This window comes from Camponotus vicinus, unplaced genomic scaffold, assembly GCF_025532165.1.
Source record: "Camponotus vicinus isolate PSW18456_S1 unplaced genomic scaffold, iyCamVici1.0 SCAF_13, whole genome shotgun sequence".
In the NCBI taxonomy this organism is placed as follows: Eukaryota; Metazoa; Arthropoda; class Insecta; order Hymenoptera; family Formicidae; genus Camponotus; species Camponotus vicinus.
The window spans coordinates 8,314,256-8,338,519 of NW_028141949.1; the positions used below are offsets into that span (position 1 = coordinate 8,314,256).

Genomic DNA, 24,264 nt, shown 5'->3' on the forward strand with positions numbered 1-24,264 from the left:
ATTTTCATCCTTCATTAGACCCGGTACCTTTTTATTTACGAGCGGCATACCGTACGCATTGTTCGCAGCATAATCGCTAGTGTCGAATCTGCTGACGTCGCGCTTCATATTTTTGTACATGTCTTCGCACTCAATGTGATATATGAGACTATCGGTATCGGTGTACATGACCTTACATTTGTCGCGATACATTGACGTCATACTCGTGATGAAACTCGTACAAACATGTCTTGGATATGTCGAGTATACACATACCCACGTAGATTGGTTTGTAGAATTTCACCTCGAGTTTGCGCAATTCCACAGCTATTAAATTTTCCGAAAAGACGCTTCTGCTGGAAATTTGGTTTAGCGATCATTGCCTCTGCACCGTACCGCCCGTCTCAGTGCGTTAGTAATTTTACATCAACCGATTGCGCACATTTTCCATCGTTTTGCCAAACACCGCATTGTTCATTAATTTGTATAAATTTTTTTCAAAATCGTTTTTAGCCAATGTTCTAAAATGTGTATTGAGTTCTATGTAATTTCGAAGCCAGGGAGATTGAGAAAACTGTAAAATTCTATGTATTTTTGTAACGCGAAGACCGTGACGCGTACACTGCTGCAGGTTGCGGTAGTGTATCACGTAGCGTTTCTTATCGTATAGCGTTGCAAGCAGTTTGAATTCCCGCTTGCCAGGTGGTTTGTCGCGTGTCGGGCAAAACGGTAGGTCAGTGTGCGCATCGTGAAGCTGTTGCGGATACTCGAGATCGACTTCGAGGATATAGCCTGTAGGCGAATCTAGCGCGATCGATGATACGCCAAAACTTGACACGTCGTCGACCCATCGAAAATCGGCGTAAGGCAACGGTTGATACATTGCCCATCCATATAAGTTATTTACATCGAAATACATCAAGTACGACGATGGTTTCGATGGATCGTATGACTCCATGTACTTGTTATTAGCACGCGCGTATCTGTTGGAACACTGACTCAGACCACCGCGTATACCGCATTCGATAAACATGACCATGTCGATGTCGGTAAGCAATTCAAACGTAATCTTGGTATGCTTCAACATGGCGTCCCACGTGTATCCGGGTAGAGTATAGTAATACGCAGGGTCGAGTCCGTAACTTTCGATACATTTGTCGCGAAAGTTTTCAAAAATATCGGTTAATAACAAGACATCGATTTTAAGATATAAATCGCTATATTCGCCTAGCGTTCGAATGGAGAATCGCGTCCAGATGGTCTCGGCGTGCGCGTAATCGCTCTCGGATATAGTTTCACCGGTTAAGGAACTGTAAAATGATTCGCGCGGTGGTAAACATGTATCTTGTGTTACGTCTCGGCGGGATCGCGGCTCCTACGAGTATTCGGACCTTGCGTCGGACGGGTCGCTTATTTCAGGGGCAGAGGCCCTGGGGAGTGCCTGCAACCAGGCAACCCGAGCGACGGATTTTTCTGAGGGAAAACGAACCGAGGGGGCCCCGAAGGCGTTAGGAGCGGAAACGACGTTACCGGCCGCTGGGGAATTATCGACAAAACAGGGTTACCGGCGAGGGGCGCTGTAGCTCTTGTGATCACGGGAAGTCCCGTACGATAAAGCTGGCGGGTATGGTGCCGGCTATGAAAACTTTAATCGGGTCGGGAAGTGAGTAATAACTTATGCCTTGCTGTCTTAACTCTCTGGCGAATCTAACGTATGCAGCGATACATTGATTGCAGTCGAAAGGGAAGAAGTTTGCGAGATTACGGGAACATACGGTGCAGCGTACCCCGCTGTAGGTATCGCTATCTATGGCTAAATGGACGTGGAAATACGCATACGAGTCTTTGTTAATATTACTCGAGTTGGCGAAACAGTATGCGCAATAGGGAGTAAGATGAATTCTATGGGCGAATCCGGAAATGTATGTACAGCGGATGTTCGCGAGACGGTGGAATATCTCGACACGCAGTTATTCGTGATTCATGTGGGCGATTAATTAGTTTGTAATGGTTTGCATTAGAGGAGTGGGATATGTCGGATAACTTATAATGGTTTAACAGCTTTATTCAGCTATTCTCAGGTTTCGGTTATTTACTAATTAACATTTATTTATTTGATAAAGGTGAACAAATGTATATGTATGTTATATCTTTCGCAAAAATATTATTTTGAGATTTTGAACGAGTATGAAAAATGGAAATTGTTCCGAGAGGTCGGGGTGTAATAAAATTTCAGGCAAAGGGTTGCCTGGTCCGAAGGGTAATAAAAGGGGAACCCTGTCTCGTCCGTGAGTAATAAAAGTGAAATTCACGGGTCCCTTATGTTTCGAAGTCGCGTTCTAACACGTTCCGGGAATTCGCTGAGTTGGAAACGCACGAATTACTCTAATACTATCGGCTGGTCCGCGGTGCCCCAATGCGCGGGAGTACTGGCTCCGTACTCCGTGTGCAACACTTCCGCGCGGATCTCGAGGTAGCGCTCCTTCCGGGGATCTCCGGGTACGTAGTTCAGAGGCGGCAGTGATGGATTAATTCCCACGTTTGTCAGGTTACGAAGCCACCGCGTATACTCGATCGATTTGATACGGATATCTTTTCTTACTGGTTTGGTGTCTTTTAGTTCGGAGCGCGGTTTGAAAAACGCTTCATATTCTGTATCAAAGTGCTCGCGCTCGGTCCCAAGGAACTCGCTGTCCGCTTCAGTCACAGGAGTATACTTAAACTTGTAATATAAGCTGCGCGCAAAAAACTGATGTCCGCCTCTCCTTTTTGGCATCTACAGGAAAAACTGAGTTAATAGACTGGCTGGGTTCGACCGTGAGAGAGGAGGGAAGTGTTCGAGAACAACGTGCAACTCAATCGCACCGGAGTTTCGATTTAAGAGCAGGGGTGCCGGATGTGCAGAGTATTAGCACCAAACGGCGGAAATGAGGGATAGTGATAAACGTGCCGAGTGGTAGGCACCGTATTATTACTAATCCAGGACGGTCGAAACCAGACGACGTATAAAATTTGCGTTAATTCGCTAAAGGAGATGCGTACTGAGGTTGGGTATATTCACTTTTGACACTGTATAAGATTCGCAAATATATTCGAATGTATTTAAATTACTTACTAGTGTTAATTTTACAATCTCGGATCGCTTGAGAGCTATCGGCACGGACGCTGGTAGAAAGGAATAGTAATTATCGCTGTTCGCAATGGAATCGTGTTCGGATGTAGGAATACAATGCTTAAAATAGAATCACATTCGAGTATGGAAATATTTGAAATAGAATCACGTTCAGATATAGAAATAAAATGCTTGAAATAGAATCACGTTCGGATATAGAAATAAAATGCTTGAAATAGAATCACATTCGGATATAGAAATGCTTGAAATAGAATCACGTTCGGATATAGAAATACTTCTGGGAATAGAAGTCGCGTGTCCGAAGAGTACTTCTGGAAGAGAAGTGACTCGCTCGGGGCTCGGAATGGAAGTGGCTGGTTTTGGGACTGCACTGAGGTCCCTTGATTTGGGATTGAAGAGTGGGAAGTAGGGATGATGGGGGTGTTCCTTAGGGGTGGGAGATGACGGTTGCCATCTATCGGTGTGGCCGGGAGTTAGATAGGGAGATGACTCGTTCTTGTCGTGGGTTAGTTCTATCCGGCGTTGGTAAGGTAGTGTCATTTTAGGCGGAGCCGGTGTTATCTGAAGTCGGTAATTTGGCTAAAATTTATGCGGGGACGTAACACTTGCAACTTGTCAACGGAATCGATGTATTCGTATGGAAACACACCTTTTCGTGTTAATAATTTGAAGTTTTCACTCGATAAATTTTGAAATTCTGATTTTAAAATATCTAGTTTATCTTTATCTAGATAAGATGCTAATTTGTCGAGACTTGCCGTAAGAAATTTGAATGAATCGATGAAGCGTAATTTTACTTGATTTTTTGGTTTTTCTTCCTTAAGATCGACATTTTTGGTAAACGATATATATTTCTCTTTCGTTATTGGAAGTAACTCGACTCTCCCTTCGAACGCTGTGGCTATTTCCTCGATAATGAAATGCGAATCATAACCGGATAAATTATGAAACACTATCGGAATACAGAAAGACTCTTTATAATTTAAATTACAATTTGAATGCGCGGGACCTCTGTACCGTCCAGTCAAATGGCAATGATCGCGTACGCGTGTATCGTCTTGCGCGAACGGTTTTTCGCATATATGACATTGAATAGCGCTATTAAATTTTTCACGCTCTTCGAATATTAAATCTACCATAGGGACATTAGTAGTTAAAATATTTTTTACACGAAATGCTAACATTTTAAGTTGCTCGACGAACCATGCTATACAATCGGTACTGCGACGCGAATGGTATGCGGATAATGAGTCGTCGTACGAGCAATGTATATAATATGCTATGCTAAATACTTGATGGTGCTGGCACATATTCTTCTCTTCCTCCATCTTGGCCAGAACGCATTCCAAGTCGGCGTACACGATGAATGGAAGCTGTTCTTTCCTGTTATAATTGTTGAACGATAACCACTTGTCCTTATCGCTCGGTAACCGGATAGCGCAGTCGTTCATCTTTCCACAGTCGACAGTATGCGACTGCAATTTGTCGTCCGAACCAAAGTAATGCAAGCATCTATAAAAGAAAATAAAAATTTTTTAAAAATTAAAGATTTATATACAATTTGCGCTACATAACTTATAATTATTTAAATTATACACACCGATCGCAGATATATTTATGATTCTTGTGTTTGCTCAATTGCGAGCTCACGAGCCGGGATAAGTTCTTGATCCGAGAACTTTGGGAGCGAAATGCCCGACGCTGTTGCCGTCTTCCACATACAACAGGTTGATGTGCTTATCTCGCTTCTGTTCCGAAAGACGTATCGGGACAATGCTGTTTTCTTTCTCGATGCTGTAGACGTTGATCGAAATATCGTTGACAAGTTCAAACTTTTTTAGTTGATTCAACGTCATCGGAAACTCAATATTTTGTACATTTAACATCGTTGTATAGTGGGGATATGAAGATTCCCGATTCGTGTCTCTTTCAGCGGGATATAGAGCGGCCACCACTGCCCACGCGAAACACGCATTGTCTCTGGATTGTACATTAATTACAGCTCTCTTCATCATAATTTCTCGCGGCAATTTAATATAACATCCCGCGCGCATAGGATTATACTTATTTATATTTACAGTTAAATTCTGTATTCGTGACAATGCCCAGCCACTATCGCGTTCCTAAATTCTTCCAGCGATGCTAGAGTGGGTTCGATAACGCGACGCTCGTACCACTCGTGTAAATCGGATGTGCGAAAGAGTTCACAGTTTCTCGTATTGGTACTTTTATTTGCGCGCTTATCACCCGACACAAATTCACCATTGAATATAGTGTTCACTTTTACACTGTTGTGTCTTCTTATAACGTCCTGTACATGTTCTATCACAATGTCTTTGGCGTCATCGAGAAATTGACGAGGTTCGATATGGTTTGCGTTAATCACAGCACCGGTCAGAATACGGTTATCGAACGCGGTATCAATCTCGCGCCACACAAGTTCATTTTGATGCGCGCTACATCTGGCACCCGCGTTATTGTCGCCATTGTAATTACCACCACTGGGCATAAACTGTCTCTGCAATCGAGTCTTTGCACCTTCGAGTCGCGCGATCCGAGCAATCAGCGATTGTCGATTCCCGATCGATAATCGTAGTCGTTTGATCCGACTTTGCTCTTCCAGCGACTCGATGTACTCGTTGCATCGTTGTAGCCATGCAAAATATTCGCCCAAAGTGGCAATTTGGTTGGATCGCTCCACCAGGTCGCGTTCAGTCTGTTCGATGTTTTCCATTTTTTTGTTTTTTTTGTTTTTTTTTCCTGTCTTTTTCACACTTTTAACACACTTTTAACACACTATGTCACAGTTTTCTATGGAGCACTTGCACACATACATTTCATAATCGCACAAAAATCTTTCTAACAGAATATCGCTATACTCTGACAACCGATGCGCGTTCAAATCACGTACTGTGACTTGATGCGCTTCAATCCTCCCTATATTTCGTCTAAACCTGTTTTTATCTTTGTGTAAAATAAATAAGTATGGTGTATCATAATAATCATTTATTTACATCTCAGAAAGAATTCGTTCTCCCTCACACGCGCGGCAAGGGCACAAAGCAGCCGAATATCGGCGCTGATATGTTGCAATTCTTTCTAGAAAAAATATGGAAAATAATTCTGGGTCGGCCCTAATATCCAATCCTCTTCAAATACCGCTGTTTATCAACCGGACATCGGTTTATGATTGTTTATACTTGTCATAAAACATCCAACACGTCCCCAAGCGTCCCCCGCCCCGCGCCTCCGTACTATGATTTGATATGTTTCAATCCTCCTCCTCCTTATATATTTCGTCCAATCCTTTCTCATCTCTTGAATGTGAGAAGCAAAGGTACATCGACAAAAAAAGAAAGGGCGGGATCCTAAGATCCAATCCTCTTCAAAGGAATACTGGTGTTTATATTGTTTATGTTAAAAATATATAATGAAGAGGAGTCTGCTGCACCAGAGCATCATTTCTTTCGTTGCTCTTCTGTGTTTCGGTGGTCTTGTGCAATGGCTGAAGAGAACGTAATTATCATCGACGATGATATGGTGGCTGAAGAAAACGTAATTATCATCGACGACGATACGGATGATGATGATTATTAGATGGATCCAGTTGTGGCGGAGAGGATGGAGATAGAGAGAGAGGAGAGAGAGATGGAAGATGATGGATCTGATATAGAACCCTTGGCGAAGGACAGTGATTACGATAGTGACGATAGTGACGATATTCTTGATGAACGGTTACAAAAGAAACAGCGAGATTTAAGCATACCTGAAATAATAACATACAACGAAGCAACAAAGATATGTTGCATTTCCTATTACTATATGGAAAATGGATCAAAATATTGTACCGAATGCTTTCTAGAAGATCCGCATCAGTTTGAAGAAACTAGTTCTGTTCGAGAACATAGAACCATAGCTTATGCTCATTTGGAGAATATGTCATGCAAAGGGTGCAGAAAATGTTTGAATCAAATATTGCCCTGCAACATGTGCCCTATTTGCATAAATTAAAATAGATGAGTCATGGATAACATTGTAAGTATCTTTTAATTTATTATATATCAAAAGTATTTTAAAATAAATTATTAAATAATTTAAACTAATGAAATGCATATGTTTTCTTCTGTTTTCAGAAACGGCTTCCCCAACATAGCCCGATGGCCTATTTTATATTCATCATTTTTTTTATTTCTATATTTTATTAATTTTTAAATTTTATATAATTTTAATATTAAGTACACACACACACACACACACACAATTTGTAATACTCATACACATTTTTTTAAATAAATTTATATTTCAAAAAGAAAAATGTATAATTATTTACGCACCTCTCCCTTGCACTACCCTTTTCCCATTCTTTGCGCTAATTATAAGTCTCGCTATCGTTCTCTCTCTTTCGCACGCGATATTATCGTTCTCTCTCACACGCGCGGCAAGGGTACAAAGTAGCCGAACATCGGCGCTGATACGTTGCAATTCTTCCTAGAAAAAAATATGGAAAATAATTCTGGCCCTAATATCCAATCCTCTTCAAATACCGCTGTTTATCAACCGGACATCGGTTTATGATTGTTTATACTTGTCATAAAACATCCAACACAAGCGTCCCCCGTCCCGCCCCGCAGCCCCCGCGCCTACGAAATCCCCTCCGTCCCGCGTGACGTCATTCCCCCGCGCCACCGAAAACCCCCTCCATCCTGCGTGACGTCATTCCCCCGCGCCGCTGAGATCCCCTCGCACCTCACTCCCCTGAGATCCCAGCGTTAGAACCCGCCTTGTATACCTACTGTTGAAAGAAGCAGCAGCAGCAGCAGCGGCGTCGGAAGACGCGTGAATAATTACGTGCCGAGTCGTGATAAAACTCCATCGTTTGAGAACAAATGTGACGAGTAAGTTTCGTTTAACTTCTTTCTATTTTTATATTTTTTACAAATTGTATTATTATTACTATTATTTAATTTTAATTTTTCCCGTAGCATTTCGTTGGAGCGTCGTGCGGTTCGTATACTAGGTAGACGATACGCATTGACAGCTACGGAATTCAAATTCCTCGAAATTGATATCAACGTGGGTCCACCGAGATACGTGGAGATTGCCATTGGAGATCATCGGGGAAAGGAACTGATATTATCTCTCGAAACGTGGAAGGGACTCTACGAGCAACGTCATAATATTCAAAATTTCCTTCGGAACGGCTCTCAAGCATCTACAGTTTTATAAGTGTTGGACCGCTAACAGTGCGAGTTCATACAATTAACGATGCTAAACTCATAAGTCTCGAATCTTCAGATGTACGCATGATGATGATCGAATCGACGTTACATCGTATGTTCGATCTCGATGGTTGCATAGATGTAACTTTCGCTCGATTGGATAAAATTATCGAAACAGTTGATGTCAAGTTTACGCAATTCTCCAATATCGCATCCACTGTAACGGATCCTAAAAAAGTATCGAATGTAATACGCGCGAATGACGCTTTCAACAAGCATCAACTCGTCGATTGCGATCTGGCAGTTTTAGTTTTTAGTCTATAGTACGTAAGAAAAATATGTATAAAAAGAAGAATAAAGAGTTTCAAGTTTACTAAATCATGACGTAATTTCCTCGCACATATTTCCATCCTTTGCGCTAGTTATAAGTCTTTACCTTTTTTCTCTCTCTCGTACGCGTTCTCGCGCTATCGTTCCCTCTCTCTCGCACGCGTTGTCTCTCGCACGCGTTCGTTGTCTTTCAAAGAAATGCTGCTGTTTATATTGTTTATAAACCGGACATCGGTATATGCAATACTGTTTATATCGTTTATCAACCGGATAGATAATATAATATTGCTCGCGCTGCCTCCGAAATCCCTTCCGTCCCGCGTGACGTCATTCCCCCGCGCCCCGGAGAACCCCCTCGCGCCTCACCCCCCCCTGAGAGGACCAGCGTTAGAACCGGCATAGTATCATCTTCGAAGCGTTTTTTCGGAAAATTTAATCGCCGTAGAATTGCGCAAATTGGAAGTAAAATTTTACAAACCAATCTACGTCGGTATGTGCATACTCGACATATCGAAAGTGTGTCTGTACGAATTTCACCACGAGTACATGTCTCCCCTGTATCGCGACAAATGTAAGATCATGTATACCAACACAGATAATCTAATATATCACGTCGAGTGCGTCAATGTGTACGAAAACATGAAGCGCGATATCGCTAGTGTCACGTTCTGGTAACTTCGATTAGTTGGTTCCGTGAGACAGGATCTTCCAACAGTTTTACAAGTTCGACAGAACGTTTTAGTTGTGGGTTCTTCTTGCGGTTAAGGGGATAAAACCCCAGGATAATTAACTGCTTTGAGTTGGATTTTCTTCGCTGATGATGATTAAAGAAGTATACTCTTGTTTAAAATTTGAATTCTTTATTCTGAACTGACTTGATCTAGCGTTTTACAGTGCGAGTAAGAATCTGAGTGAGTCTAAGTCTAGAGTGAATCTACGAGAGAATGCCCGCTCTTCCGTTGTTGGAAGTGTTTTTATACACTTTTGAAATTGAGTGATAGGGGTAATTTATGAGAGTTTTAAGAACAAATTCCTTGGCTTATTCTATGAAATGGATTTTTGCGAACTTCTTGGGTGGTCTTTAAGAGAAAGTTTTCTAGGAATACGCATTAACTAATTCTCTGAATGCATTGCTTGCAAGGTCGTGTCCTACATACATTATAGTAGTTATAATAAATTACGATAAATGACCTTTTTCAAAGATTTACAATGATTATTTAAAATATTGGTCATTTATCATGATTTTTACATAAATAGATTCTCTTTAATCTTTTAGACATATTTTACATTATCTTATATAGTTTGTATAATAAAAGGAGTTCATATTTAAAAGGATTTCCTTTTATCGGTCCTTGTCTTTCCCAAGTATTACATATAAGTCTATCTCGCTCGTATAGATGATTCATATATGTCTCTCTCTCAGATTCACATTTTATTATAGGTGACATATAAGTGTGTCTCTCTTAGTTTCATGTTAGTTTGTGCTTGTAGCTTATTGGATGGAAGATAGTGAGAAAAGAAAAATTTCTACTGAATCTAGGGGTCGCCGGACGTGACATCTCCCCCGTTGGAGAAATTCGGTCCCCGAATTTTAAAATACTATTTCTTATAAGAGATACTTTTGAATAATGAATAATTTATTAGTCGAAGAAATGCTAGTAATTTTATTAATATAAGATGTGTATGTCATATGAGGAGATCAGAAAAGGGATTGATAATGAGAACAATAATAATAATTGTTAGTTAATATGAATAATGGATTTATTTGATTTTGTATATATATAGCTCTTCTTATTAAATATAGGAAACAGAGGCATGTTAATTTTTGGATTTTTAAATTTTTCTTTTTAACCATTCTATAGTAAATGTAATATATCTTATATATTAAAAATTTTCTTTTCCCCTTTTGTATTTTATTTCTAAAGGAATGAGAGAGAGATATAATAATTGTATACTTATTACTAAAAAATTTCTAAAGCAAAAGTTAAAACGAAAACTCGTTATTCCTAAATTACGATTATTTAGTTCGTATAAATGCTTGAATTACGATACAATTTGCCAATGTGAAACGCAAATACATTAGTGAAGTTGGTGTTGACATATATTTTTACGCATATGTTTAGGAATCGAGAATTTTTCGTTTAATTTCGTTTTCGTTTCGAATTGCTTTGTATGTTAGATTATTTCTCGGGCGTGTTGACGAACCGGTTGCGGCCGGAGTTTATTGTATCTCTATTGTCTGTAGGTCCATTGTCTTGAGCTCGTATTTGTTTTGAGGCAGTTCTTGCCCTTGTTTTTATCGTGCGACAGTTAAACGTGGGATTTCGAACACTCGATGTGTCGCTTCCTGATTGGCCCGCGCGGGGCATAGCGAGGCTATTAAATCGTATCTCGCGAGTTTCCAGAGGAGAGCGCCGAATTCCGCGAAGGCAAAAGTACGTGTTATCTGAGTAGAAATAAAGTTATCTGAATCTGTATATAAATTCATCTTATTTTAAAGACATTCTTCTCCCGTCTGAAATTAAATCCGTAAACCTACAAATTTTTGGGGGCTCGTCCGGGATTGAACTGTGAGAGACAATAGCGAGCTGCAGTGGTACCGAGTGCGATAGCGTTGCCTGAGAGTGCTGAGTGCAATAGAGTGGAAGGCAAGGTTGACACTGAGTGAGTCGACGAGAGGTAATGAGTCCTACAAAGATTGCCTCCAGTTTAACGGTCCTGGCGCTTAAGGAGAAGCTAAGGACTTTAGGGCTAAGTACGACCGGAGCGAAAAATGAATTGATTAGCCGATTATTGGAAGCGGATCCTGCGGGCGATTGGCTCGGCGGGCCGGAAAGCGATGTGCAGAATAATCTGTTGCACGATGAGGAACAAGATGCATCCGTGGCAACCGGCGTGAGTGAGACGGAGATAGCGCGGCGGGAGATGGACATACTCAGGAGAGAGAGAGAACTCCTAGAGCGAAAGCTCGCGTTGGCGCGACGGGAGACCGAGCTTCTTCGGGCGAGAGAGAGAGAGCGAGAGACCGAGCGTGGCCAAGAGAGTGAGAGATGGACGGAGACGATGGGAGCGACGGCGCGAGTCGGCATAACAGCAATTGCTGAATTGTTGTCGCATTTCGGCGGGGCCAACGACTCCTGGAGCGTCTGGGAGAGGCAGGTGCGTCTCCTCGCGACTACCTATAGGTTGTGAGATGAGATGGTTAAGATACTAATAGGTTCGCGCCTCAAAGGAAAGGCGGCCGAGTGATTTCGTTCGAAACCTGAACACATCGAGATGTCAGCAGACGATCTTTTAGCTGAAATGAAGGGCATGTTCGACCACCGCCCGAATAAAGTGGCGCGCAGAAAAGAATTTGAGGGACGAATCTGGAGGAAAGGCGAGGCCTTCGGCGCGTACCTCCATGATAAGGTAATTCTGGCGAATAGGGTGCCGGTCGAGGAAAACGATCTCGTTGATTACGTCGTTGACGGAATCACGGATCTGAATCTGCAAAACCAAGCGCGGATCCAGGGATTTGAGACGACGGCATCCTTGTTGCGGGCATTCGAGAAGGTGACCCTCGGGCCGAGGAGGCAGAAAGATGGCACGGCCGCCCCGATGGGACAACCGGACGGCGACGCGAGATCTCAGGGAGGAGCGAGGCAGCGGAGAGGCGACGGCGAGGCGCAGAAACCACGACGGTGCTACAATTGTGGCGGACAAAATCACATCAGTGCGAACTGTCCGACAAAAGAAAGTGGAGCGAAGTGTTTTCGGTGCGGCGAGCGCGGGCACGTAGCGGTGAGGTGCACCGGAAAAGCGAGCGCTAAAGATAGTTGTGCGGTGAGCGAACTCTGCGATAAAAAATATTATAAAGACGTGCGTATCGGCGGTTGTAATATCCGGGCGATGGTAGATACCGGAAGCGATATGTGCTTGATGCGTGCGGATTGCCATAGTCGACTGAACGTTCCGTTGAAAGAGAACAAAATCTATTTCCGCGGTATAGGCTCGGACGGTAATGAGACATTAGGCGAGTTCGAGGCCGACGTTCATATAGATGATAGGGTGTATTTGATGAAAATACGGATAGTTTCCGATGGGCTCATGCGATATGATCTAATTATTGGAGCCGATTTTCTAAGAACCGTAGAAATTTTAATAAAGGATGAGGCGCTAATTTTGAGGCCAAGTTCGGATTCGGGATTGTCAAAATTGCCGGAAATGTTTCAGATCGACTGTAAGTATGAAGCGAATAAATTTGACACTGTACACCTTGACGATAAAAATAAAGACGCGTTGGAGAATATGATACGAAATTATACGCCAAATAAAACACGCGGTGTGGATGTAAAAATGCGATTAGTTCTTAAGGACGATGAGCCTGTGTACCAGCGAGCGCGGAGATGTTCCGAGCGGGAGAAGCAAATAATAAAAACACAGATAGGCGATTGGATGCGCGAGGGTGTGGTGCGGCCGTCGTTATCGGAGTATGCGAGCCCCGTGGTGCTCGTGAAGAAACGACACGTATAGATTGTGCGTAGATTACCGACGTTTAAATCTGAAAATAATAAAGGACCGTTATCCCCTGCCGCTGATCGACGATCAGCTGGATCGATTGCAGAGCGCGAGAATATTTACGACCTTAGATCTGGAAAACGGGTTTTTTCACGTTGAGGTGGACGGGGACAGTAGAAAATATACGGCATTTATTACGCCTGACGGGCAATACGAGTTCCTTAAAATGCCGTTTGGCTTATGTAATTCACCAGCCGTTTTCCAGAGATTCATTAACGCGACGTTTCGAGACTTTATTAGCGACGGGACAGTACTGACGTACATGGACGACTTGATCGTGCCGTCGGGAGATTGTGAAGAGGGCTTGGAGAAACTTAAACGGATATTCGACAGGGCGAGTGAATCGGGATTAGCAATAAATTGGAAGAAATGTCAATTTTTAAAAAGTAAAGTCGAGTTCTTAGGGCACGAAATAGAATCGGGTAGCATACGGCCGTCGGCGACAAAAACGGACGCGGTCACGAGATTTCCGGAGCCGAAGAATGTGAAGCAGGTTCAGAGTTTTTTAGGGCTATCCGGTTACTTCCGTAAATTTATTTGTAGTTATTCGTCGATTGCGCGACCCTTGACGAACCTATTAAGAAAAAATGCTGTTTTCCGATTCGAGAAGGAAGAGAGGAACGCGTTTGACGGACTAAAGGCCGCTCTGGTAAACAATCCCGTCCTTAAAATATATCAAATAAATGCGACCACCGAGCTCCACACCGATGCGTCAAAATACGGTTACGGCGCTATTTTGTTGCAATATGATAATAATAATTTGTTACGTCCCGTTTATTATGCTAGCGGTCGTACGACTAGTGCTGAAGAAAAGTATAGCAGCTATGAGCTCGAGGTGCTCGCAGTCATTAAAGCCTTGAGAAAGTTTCGCGTGTATTTAATCCCTAAAAAAATTACCCTTTTAAAAAAAAGGTAAAAAAAGGTGCTAAGTCCGCGTAAAAAACAGTATATGTATTTGCAAAATAGTGTATTAATAACTGTAAAAAACTATTGTAAAAAACCTGTCTCCAAAATAGTGTTATTTTAAACCGTAAAAAATTGTTCTACAAATTATTTTAATTTTGTGTAAAATTGTATATCCTACAAAAATAATGATATCAAAAAAATTGCGCTAAGTGAAAATAAAAACTTATAAAAATATTTTAACCAAAAAAAGTTATACAAAATAGTTGTTTTAATTTTCTACATTATATCCTAGAAAAATGATGATATCCAAAAATTACGCTAATTGAAAATAAAAACTTAAAATATTTTAACTAAAAAAAATTGTACAAAATAATTGTTTTAATTTCCTACAAATAATATTAAAAAGTTGCGCCAATTGAATAAAAATTTTCACTATAAAATATACATTTCTTTTTTATTTCCAATATTAAAAGAGAAATGATATTAAATGAATTGTAATATATCTATTATAAAAAATCGTTGAAAATATGAACAATCATATACATTGCAATAATCATATGCATATATCCAGAAAAGTTTAATTAAAAAAAAAAAAAGGAAATGATAATACAAAATACAAAATTAAAAATTATTAAAAAAATTAAAAATTAGAAATTAATAAAAAAAAATTTATATAAAAATTAAAAATTAATACATATAAAAAAATTTTAGTTAAAAAACTTAGCGCTGCTAATTTCATTAGCACATTATTCAACGTAGCAGCGCTAAGTTTTTTAACTAAAATTTTTTTATATGTATTAATTTTTAATTTTTATATAAATTTTTATTTTTTTTTATTAATTTCTAATTTTTAATTTTTTTAATAATTTTTAATTTTGTATTTTGTATTATCATTTCCTTTTTTTTTTTTTTTAATTAAACTTTTCAGGATATATGCATATGATTATTGCAATGTATATGATTGTTCATATTTTCAACGATTTTTTATAATAGATATATTACAATTCATTTAATATCATTTTTCTTTTAATATTGGAAATAAAAAAGAAATGTATATTTTATAGTGAAAATTTTTATTCAGTTGGCGCAACTTTTTAATATTATTTGTAGGAAATTAAAACAATTATTTTGTACAATTTTTTTTAGTTAAAATATTTTAAGTTTTTATTTTCAATTAGCGTAATTTTTGGATATCATCATTTTTCTAGGATATAATGTAGAAAATTAAAACAACTATTTTGTATAACTTTTTTTGGTTAAAATATTTTTATAAGTTTTTATTTTCACTTAGCGCAATTTTTTTGATATCATTATTTTTGTAGGATATACAATTTTACACAAAATTAAAATAATTTGTAGAACAATTTTTTACGGTTTAAAATAACACTATTTTGTGCAGATTAAAATAACTATTTTGTAGATTAAAATAATCCTATTTTGAAGATAGGTTTTTTACAGTAGTTTTTTACAGTTTTAAAATAACACTATTTTGGAGACAGGTTTTTTACAATAGTTTTTTACAGTTAATAATACACTATTTTGCAAATACATATACTGTCTTTTACGCGGACTTAGCACCTTTTTTTACCTTTTTTTTAAAAGGGTTTTTTTAGGGATATCACTCTTTTTTGTACTATATGTTAAACATATGTTAAACATCTTTAAATAAATGAGCAAAGAACCCGCCACCACCCCCGTCATATTTCATTAAAATTCGACGGTCTTTGCTTACTATATAGATATTCAGATCCTTCAAACTTCTTTGCTATTCTTATTGCAAAAATAACGGATAATTACAAATCAATATGTCATTAGAAATCTACATTTATTATTCACAATTAATACTTATAAATCCATTAATGAATAATCGTTGCTTTGCTTATCTAATTTATCATTGAATATATAAATGGAACGGAGAAAAAGTGAGTTATTTAATTCTATTTTTAATAGTAAGGAAAATAAAGACAAATTATCAAGAGACACGGTAGTGTTGGCAACTTACCTAAATATTTTCTCACAGTTCATAAATAATGCAGAATATGAAGCAGTCTTCACGAAATTATTGTTGATACATTACAACATTCTTTTATATGGGACTGATCGAAATACAATTATTAAATAATTAAATATTTTTTACAATGGCTAATCGCAAAAGGTAAGCATGAATATAAATACATTATATATATATATATATATATATATATATATATATATATATATAATAAATTTTATTAATATACAAATAATAGATAATATTGGTTAACCTTTATTTTAATCTTTTATCGTAATACACACATTATATGTTGCACGCGTGATACATATTATAAGAAAATATTAAAATAAAGATAAACCAAAACGTTATCTATCATTTTTATAAAAATATTTTATAATTTATATTATATATTTTCACTTCCAATAAAAGATAAAAACAAAAATTAATCACTTATCTATCATTTCTATAAAGATATTTTATAATTTATTATTTTATTATTTTATTATCTTAATTTTTTATTATAATGCATATGTATTGCATGCACAATACTTGGCTAATCTTTATTTTAACCCTTTATTATAATACATAAAATATATGTTATACGCAGAAATACATATAGTTATTCATCGCAATAATTAATGATTATTTTAATCCTTTATTATAATACATTTGTATTGTGCACGCAACATATAGCAATATAAATGCATTACAATAAAAGTTAACTAAATATTGTGCACGCAACAAATATGCACAATAAAAGATTAAAAATATATAAAATAATAAAATATTATAAAAGATCTTTATAGAAATGAAATAGTTTATCTTTATTTTAATTCGTTATTGTAATATGTATATGTTGTGCATGCAATACATATGTATTACAATAAAAGAATAAAATAAAGATAAACCAATACGTTTTCTATCATTTTTATACAAATATTTTATAACTTATATTATACATTTACAGTTCCAGAAACGAAAAAGAACCAGCAACAATTAATGATAATGAAACTCACAAAAGGTAAGCAATAATTATTAATAATATCTATAAAGATATTTTATAATATAATTTATTATTTTATATATTTTATTTCAATCTTTTATTATAATCTTCTATTATATATGTTTCACGCATGATACTGTTTAACTTTTATTTAAATGTCTTATTATAATTCATATATGTATTATACATACAAATACATATAATTACTCATCGCAATAACTAATGATTGTTATAATACATATATATTACTATATGTTGCATGCGCAATACAAATGCATTATAATAAAAAATTAAAATAGACCATTAAAATTAAAACTAACCATTAGTTGTTGCGATACGTAACTATATGTACTTCTGCGTATAACACATATATATGTATTACAATAAAAGATTAAAATAAAGGTTAACCAAGTATTGTGTGTGCAACTCATATGCATTACAATAAGGATTAAAATAATAAAATATATAAAATAATAAAATATTATAAAATTTTTTATAGAAATGATAGATAACAATCTATTATTTCATTATAAAAATGTTTTATAATCTATTTTAATATTTTATTATCTTAATCTTTTATTATAATGCATATGTATTGCACACACAATACTTGGTTAACTTTTATTTTAACACTTTATTGTAATACATATTGTAATACATATATATAATAAAAATATAGAAATATATAATAAAAATAGATGACAAAGAATTAATTTTTATTTTAATCTTTTATTGTAATACATAATATAAAAATATTTTATATTGTACAATATATTTTATACATTTCTATTTTCAGATCTAACGAAAAGGAAAATGAAGAAAATCCTAAAAAGTAAGTGTAACACATTATATTATTAATACATATGCGTAAGAAATGATAGATAACAAGGGAATAAAAATTTATTTTACTATTTTTATTGTAATTCACTTATTGTAATTACTTATTTTTTATTGTAATTCATATTTGTGTTGCACACACAATACATATATGCATTACAATAAAAGATTAAAATGAAGATTAATCATTTATTATCTATCATTTCTACTATCATTTCTAAACATATTTTATAATATATATTTTATATGTTTCCATTCTTTCAGAACCTACAATATGGAAGAAATGGAGCCAGAAATTGAATTGTCGTCCTTTTTACGTGTTGAGGCTGAAGCGGCTTTAAAAGAAAATATACTTAAAAAAAAAATACAAAAATTAATGGAAACACAAAAATTAATGGAAACACAAAAAGAATCGCCGCCACCAACGATGGCATCACTACCACCGCCACTGCCGCCGTCAACGTCGTCACCGCTGCCATCGCCGTCAGCGTCGTCACAGCTGCCACCGCCGCCGTCGTCACCGATAACGACAGCGGGGCAAGTAAGAGGTAAATAATTTTGAATTATATAATTGGCACGTTAATTATAAAGGAATCAGCTAAATGAATCAGCTATGTTAAAAGTTAATAAATCTATTACATTTTCAGATTTATGAATTTAACATTGCCCAAAGTATTTTTAGCCTTCTATAGAATTAAAATTTTTATTTTCATGAATTTTTGTGTCGTATAAATTATATTTTACAAAAGAAATTTTTAATTCACAAATAATTATTTTTATATTTTAAAAGGCTAAAAGTATTTTGCGTAATGTTAAATTCATGAATCTGAATGTACATATATTAAAATTAGATTTATTAACTTTCAATATAGTTAATCCGTGCAGTTCTTCTTTAAATATTATATTCAAATAAAATAACATTAAAATATTTCTTTTATTGTAGAACAACCGCGTGCACGATGGGCACAGAGCGGGACGGTCGAGAGGACGAGCCCGAGGCCGAAGTTCCAATCCAAGAACCTCAGCCCGTTATAGAAATAATATTTTTAATTTTTATTAATATTTAAATGTGTATGCGTGTGCGTGTGTGTGTGTGTGCGTGCGTATGTGTGTATGTGTGTGCGTATCATCATAACATAGAATATTTTTTATAAATGTGTCTTTTGTTTTTTCTTTCTATGCTTTGCATAAACTACTTTTTATTTTTCATTTCCTTTTGCAAAGCATAAGCTATTTTTAATTTTGAAAATTTAAATATTCTATGTTATGATGATATAAAAAGATGTTTGTATGTGTGTGCATGCGTGTGCGTGTGTGTATGTATATCATCATAGCATAGAGTATTTTTTCTTTCTATGCTTTTGCATAAACTACTTTTCATTTTTTTCATTTTTAATTTTCTTTCGCAAAGCATAAGTTATTTTTAATTTTGAAATTTTGAATTTCAATACTCTATGTTATGATGATATAAAAATATGTTTGTGTGTGTGTGTGTGTGTATACATCATCATACATAGAATATTTTATTTTATAAATGTGTTTTTTCGTTTTTTCTTTCTATGCTTTGCATAAACTACTTTTTATTTTTAATTTTCTTTTGCAAAGCATAAGCTACTTTTAATTTTGAAATTTAAAAATTCTATGTTATGATGATGTGTGTGTGTGTGCGTGTGTGTGTGTGTATCATCATAACATAGAATATTTTTTATAAATGTGTCTTTTTGTTTTTTCTTTCTATGCTTTGCACAAACTACTTTTTATTTTTCATTTCCTTTTGCAAAGCATAAGCTATTTTTAATTTTGAAAATTTAAATATTCTACGTTATGATGATATAAAAATATGTTTGTATATGTGTACATGCGTGTGCATGTGTGTATGTAATATCATCATAGCATAGAGTATTTATTTTTTCTTTCTATGCTTTTGCATAAACTACTTTTCATTTTTAATTTTCTTTCGCAAAGCATAAATTATTTTTAATTTTGAAATTTTGAATTTCAATATTCTATGTTATAATGATTATATCAATTGAAATAAAATGAGCATTATATTTTTTCAATGCCATTGCTAGAGCTGTGATGACTATACCAGAACCACTACCTATTTCTAAACAAATCACAGGTTTCATCGCATGCAGAATGTCTAAATCTTCTTCCAAAGCATCTATTAAAAGATACGAATCCTCAGAAGGATCATAAACTGTCTTGAGTTCTTCATCTGATAAATTAACTACTGGAGTTTCCATAAAATTTACGGTGAAAATTGTAAGAAATTTCTTTTATAAAACTTGCAAAGTAATCAATGTTAAGTAATAACAATCCGCTGCTTCAGCTCTATTTGACATATCCTATAACAAAGAGAATAGTTATGCATAAAAAATAATACTCTTCGCAACTTTTGTACGCAACTTGTAGTACATGATAGAAGCACAATTTTTTATAACATTCCAATAATTATATATGAAAATTGAAAATGATTTTCAAAATGCTCAAGAATTCTTGTAAAATAGGTAACAATAAGATATATATGTTGCTTGTGTAAGTAAATCGCAATTTTTTATCGTTACAATTCGATGAATAAACATATATTTTGCAATAAATAGTACGTACTGTGAAAGAAATATAAGAATAATAAATATACGTAAATTTGCAAGAAGAAACGCGAAAAATAAATGTTACTATTATTGCATGCGCGCTGAACAGAAAACTTGACGTCACCTTGTGGCGCGAATTCTCTCGTCCAGTTGATCCACCGTAGGTTTCAAGAGACTCATAAGACCTTCCGTTAATGCATCCCGCGTCGGATTTTCGCAAAAGTCATCTATCTTGTCGTCGATAGATGTATTGTCACTCGCTGTGTCCACGTCCATGTTATAGCTGTAGTGAAGTAGACACTACCGTGTCTCTTGATATACAGGGTGAGCCATTTTAATTAACGCACGCAATTATTTCGGAAACAAAGCATTTTAGAGAAAAATGTTTCAGACAAAAATTTTATGGTTTCGAGGGGGCCATAAGATGGTATCATTGGTTTGACATTGAAGAGTTATTTGAAGGTCACATGAAGGTCACCTTCAATTTCTTAAATGGAACCTACTATTTGTCATTACATATTCTTGTAGCTTATCTCGAGAGCTTTCCAAAACACTATAATTAAGTACTTTTTCGTTAAGTACTTTTTGAGTTATGAGGCTTGAAATAATTTCTTAATTTTACATAAACCGTAAAATATCTTGTAAAATATTCATTTTTCGATTATCTTACCTTAATACTTTTACGTACAAAATAATGAGAGGAATCAACTGGTGTAAAGAAAACACATAGTTGTTTTGAAGAAAAAATATATAATTTGCAATTAACAATTCCATATTTTTTCTTAAAAACAACTATGTGTTTTCTTTACACCAATTGATTCCTCTCATTATTTTGTACATAAAAGTATTAAGATAAGATAATCGAAAAATGAATATTTTACAAGATATTTTACGGTTTATGTAAAATTAAGAAATTATTTCAAGCCTCATAACTCAAAAAGTACTTAACGAAAAGGTACTTAATTATAGTGTTTTGGAAAGCTCTCGAGATAAGCTACAAGAATATGCAATGACAAATAGTAGGTTCCATTTAAGAAATTGAAGGTGACCTTCATGTGACCTTCAAATAACTCTTCAAGGTCAAACCAATGATACCATCTTATGGCCCCCTCGAAACCATAAAACTTTTGTCTGAAACATTTTTCTCTAAAATGCTTTGTTTCCGAAATAATTGCGTGCGTTAATTAAAATGGCTCACCCTGATATATATATATATATATATATATATATATATATATATATATTGTGACCGTTAATTTATTAAGGGCTAATGACATTAAATGACCGGTGATAATGGCCCACGGCACACCTTCGGCGCGATCTTCTAATATAAAAAAAAAGTGTTTCTTCTTCAAAGTAAAATATATGGGCGCCAGGTGCGGGAATCCGCACCACTCTAATAAAATTTAACGTATCGGCAGTACACACGAAAAAAAAATGCAAAGCTCTCAGAAAAACCGCGACGGACGCTCGGCTAGCCCCGTCTCGAAATTGGTAGAGGGGCGGTCCGTTTTAATAATTCACAAGGAAGGATCGAGAATAAGGTGGCTGCAAATAAAACATAATATTATAATAATCAGAATTAATATATTTAACATATGAATAAATTTTAATGACAGACAGATTCGTGTAGATGCAAAGCGGTTTTATAATATTGATTATCCGATTATTAGCCGGCAGCGACGGGCCGGCATTCGAGCGCGATCACCGCGGTATCATATGTCACGCGGCGGAAAAAAAAGCATACAAGAAAAGTCCCGGAATTCCGCGCTAAACGAGACTTGTTAGAGTTTCGGCAGCTACGAATCCCCAAGTAACTTTTAATAATGAGCACCGCGGTGTCGACTCCTTTAATGACATCCGTCTTTCGCGAATCGAAATAATTAATTATAATAATGGATCTACCCGCCGCACACGCAGTTAACAGAAGCGAATATAGATGCGAACCGATTATACAGATCGGCCGCTTCAACAAAAAAAAATTTAGCGACTAGTAACGTATCTAACAGGAACGGTTGAATCGAGACACGAAAAACTATCAATAACAATAAAGTATCAAATGACTTGAGCCTCGGAAATATGCGAGCCGATGCCGCGACGTATTTGTCGGTTATTGGATATCGCAATCGCCTTTGTGTGTGAGCTCGGTTACAGTACTTTTAACAGACAAAGTTTTACAGCTAACAGTAATAATTGTACAAATAAACATTTACAGTGACTGTCGGCGCGCAACTGGGAGAGAGGGCACTTAATTTTACGAAAGCTCGAACAAAGTCTTTCGGCCGGCCGTCGTACTCTAAGACGCAAATATCGAGAACGCAGAAAAGGAATTTCACAATAAATTTAATGACGGCAGCTATACGGCACCGACATTGTTCGAGCTAATTCTACCTGAATTATTTAACAAAGACGGCCAGATGGGGTCGACGCTTGTCTCACCGGTGACTCCTAGCGGTTCTCCGTGCTCTCGGCATCCACGTGTCGGATCGATAATTTTGGGCCGTCGTTCCCTTCGCCGGTCCGCCGAACAGTGGCGAGCGGAAGGCCCGTCGGAATCACGCTAGCAAATTAATGCGTAACTAGGCCACCTGTGGCGCTTCCGCAACCCTCAGGATCGTCGTGTGGCCCATTTAATCCTGCGGCCTTCAGGGCTGTACATGTGCTTGTCGCACCCCGTTTCCTCTTTTATTTTCCATAATTCCTCTCGTCGAGGCCCGTCAGGAGGGATACTTTCGGCAGCCACTCGCCGTTATTTAGAATGTTCTTCTTTAGCGCTGTTCCGGCCGAGATGACTCCGACTCGGGGTCTCAGTGTCAGTTTTCGTCCGCTGGTTGGCCTTCCCCTCAATTGTTCCCCGTACCTGCTGGGCATGTGAATGTTTACAGGGGCGGCAGCGGTAGTCTTAAGTGGACTTTATTATTGACGCAATTAAATAATAATACTTAGCTTGGCGTGTTCCTTTTAGTCGGCGCCTCCGCTCGCCCGTTTCCTTGTATCCTGTACTCCTTCCTCAATTTTGAGCCACCGGATGAGATCCCGTCAGCGTTTCCCATCGTGCCCGCTCTTAAGCCTAATCTTAACGCTAACAAATAAATTTGTACGCACGGAAGGCGAGTATAATCTCGCCTCCAATAGCCGCTCTCTCCCTAAATTAGGGGAGAACGAGGGCCCAAATTCATTCTCGGTCGGATCTCGCGATCCTTGTGACGGACCGCCAAGTGTCACGTCACAATATATAATCTGAAATAATAATATAGATACAATCTAATCTAAATATATAAATGTTATATGTATATTATTATTTTATATAATTACCTGAAGTGACACACTTAACCTTTTACAACATATTTAGAGGCACCGTTAACACCACAGAGCGCTACTAACACTGCGTCGCGTGAATCACTGCTAGCGCATTCTTGTGGCAGACGTTGGAAACGTATTTCTGTATATTCTTTGTTACGTTAAGAGGAGTTGACGATGACCATGACGACGTTTCTTAATCGAAATTTTCACATTTCAGACTTTGCATCATGATATCTCCGTTTACAGAGCACGTAGCGCAAAAATAAAAACACTTTTATTATTTAATTTAAACCCAAGCTATCGATTAATTCTACTAAGAACTCGATCCGTTGAGCGGTTATATGAGAAATAAAAATATCGAGTTATACTCTCAATCCGACTCGCGTAATAATACACGGAGTGCATTT

The 24,264-nt window shown here is 36.7% G+C and overlaps 1 protein-coding gene and 1 long non-coding RNA gene across 2 annotated transcripts; one reads left to right on the forward strand and one right to left on the reverse strand.

The window, feature by feature from the left end:
• Positions 1-16,966: 16,966 nt before the first annotated feature.
• On the forward strand, positions 16,967-18,024 carry LOC145963903 (uncharacterized). The gene is made up of 2 exons (XR_014436299.1): positions 16,967-17,141; positions 17,920-18,024. It is a non-coding gene; the product is annotated as an uncharacterized LOC145963903 (long non-coding RNA).
• A 1,829-nt stretch (positions 18,025-19,853) lies between these two features.
• LOC145963859 (SNAPIN protein homolog) lies at positions 19,854-20,879 on the reverse strand. Its single transcript, XM_083086142.1, has 2 exons — positions 20,679-20,879; positions 19,854-20,308 (listed from the first exon to the last, which is right to left on the reverse strand). The coding sequence occupies exons 1-2, from the start codon at positions 20,828-20,830 to the stop codon at positions 20,266-20,268; spliced, it is 195 nt and encodes a 64-aa protein (XP_082942268.1). The 5' UTR covers positions 20,831-20,879; the 3' UTR covers positions 19,854-20,265.
• Positions 20,880-24,264: the final 3,385 nt, after the last annotated feature.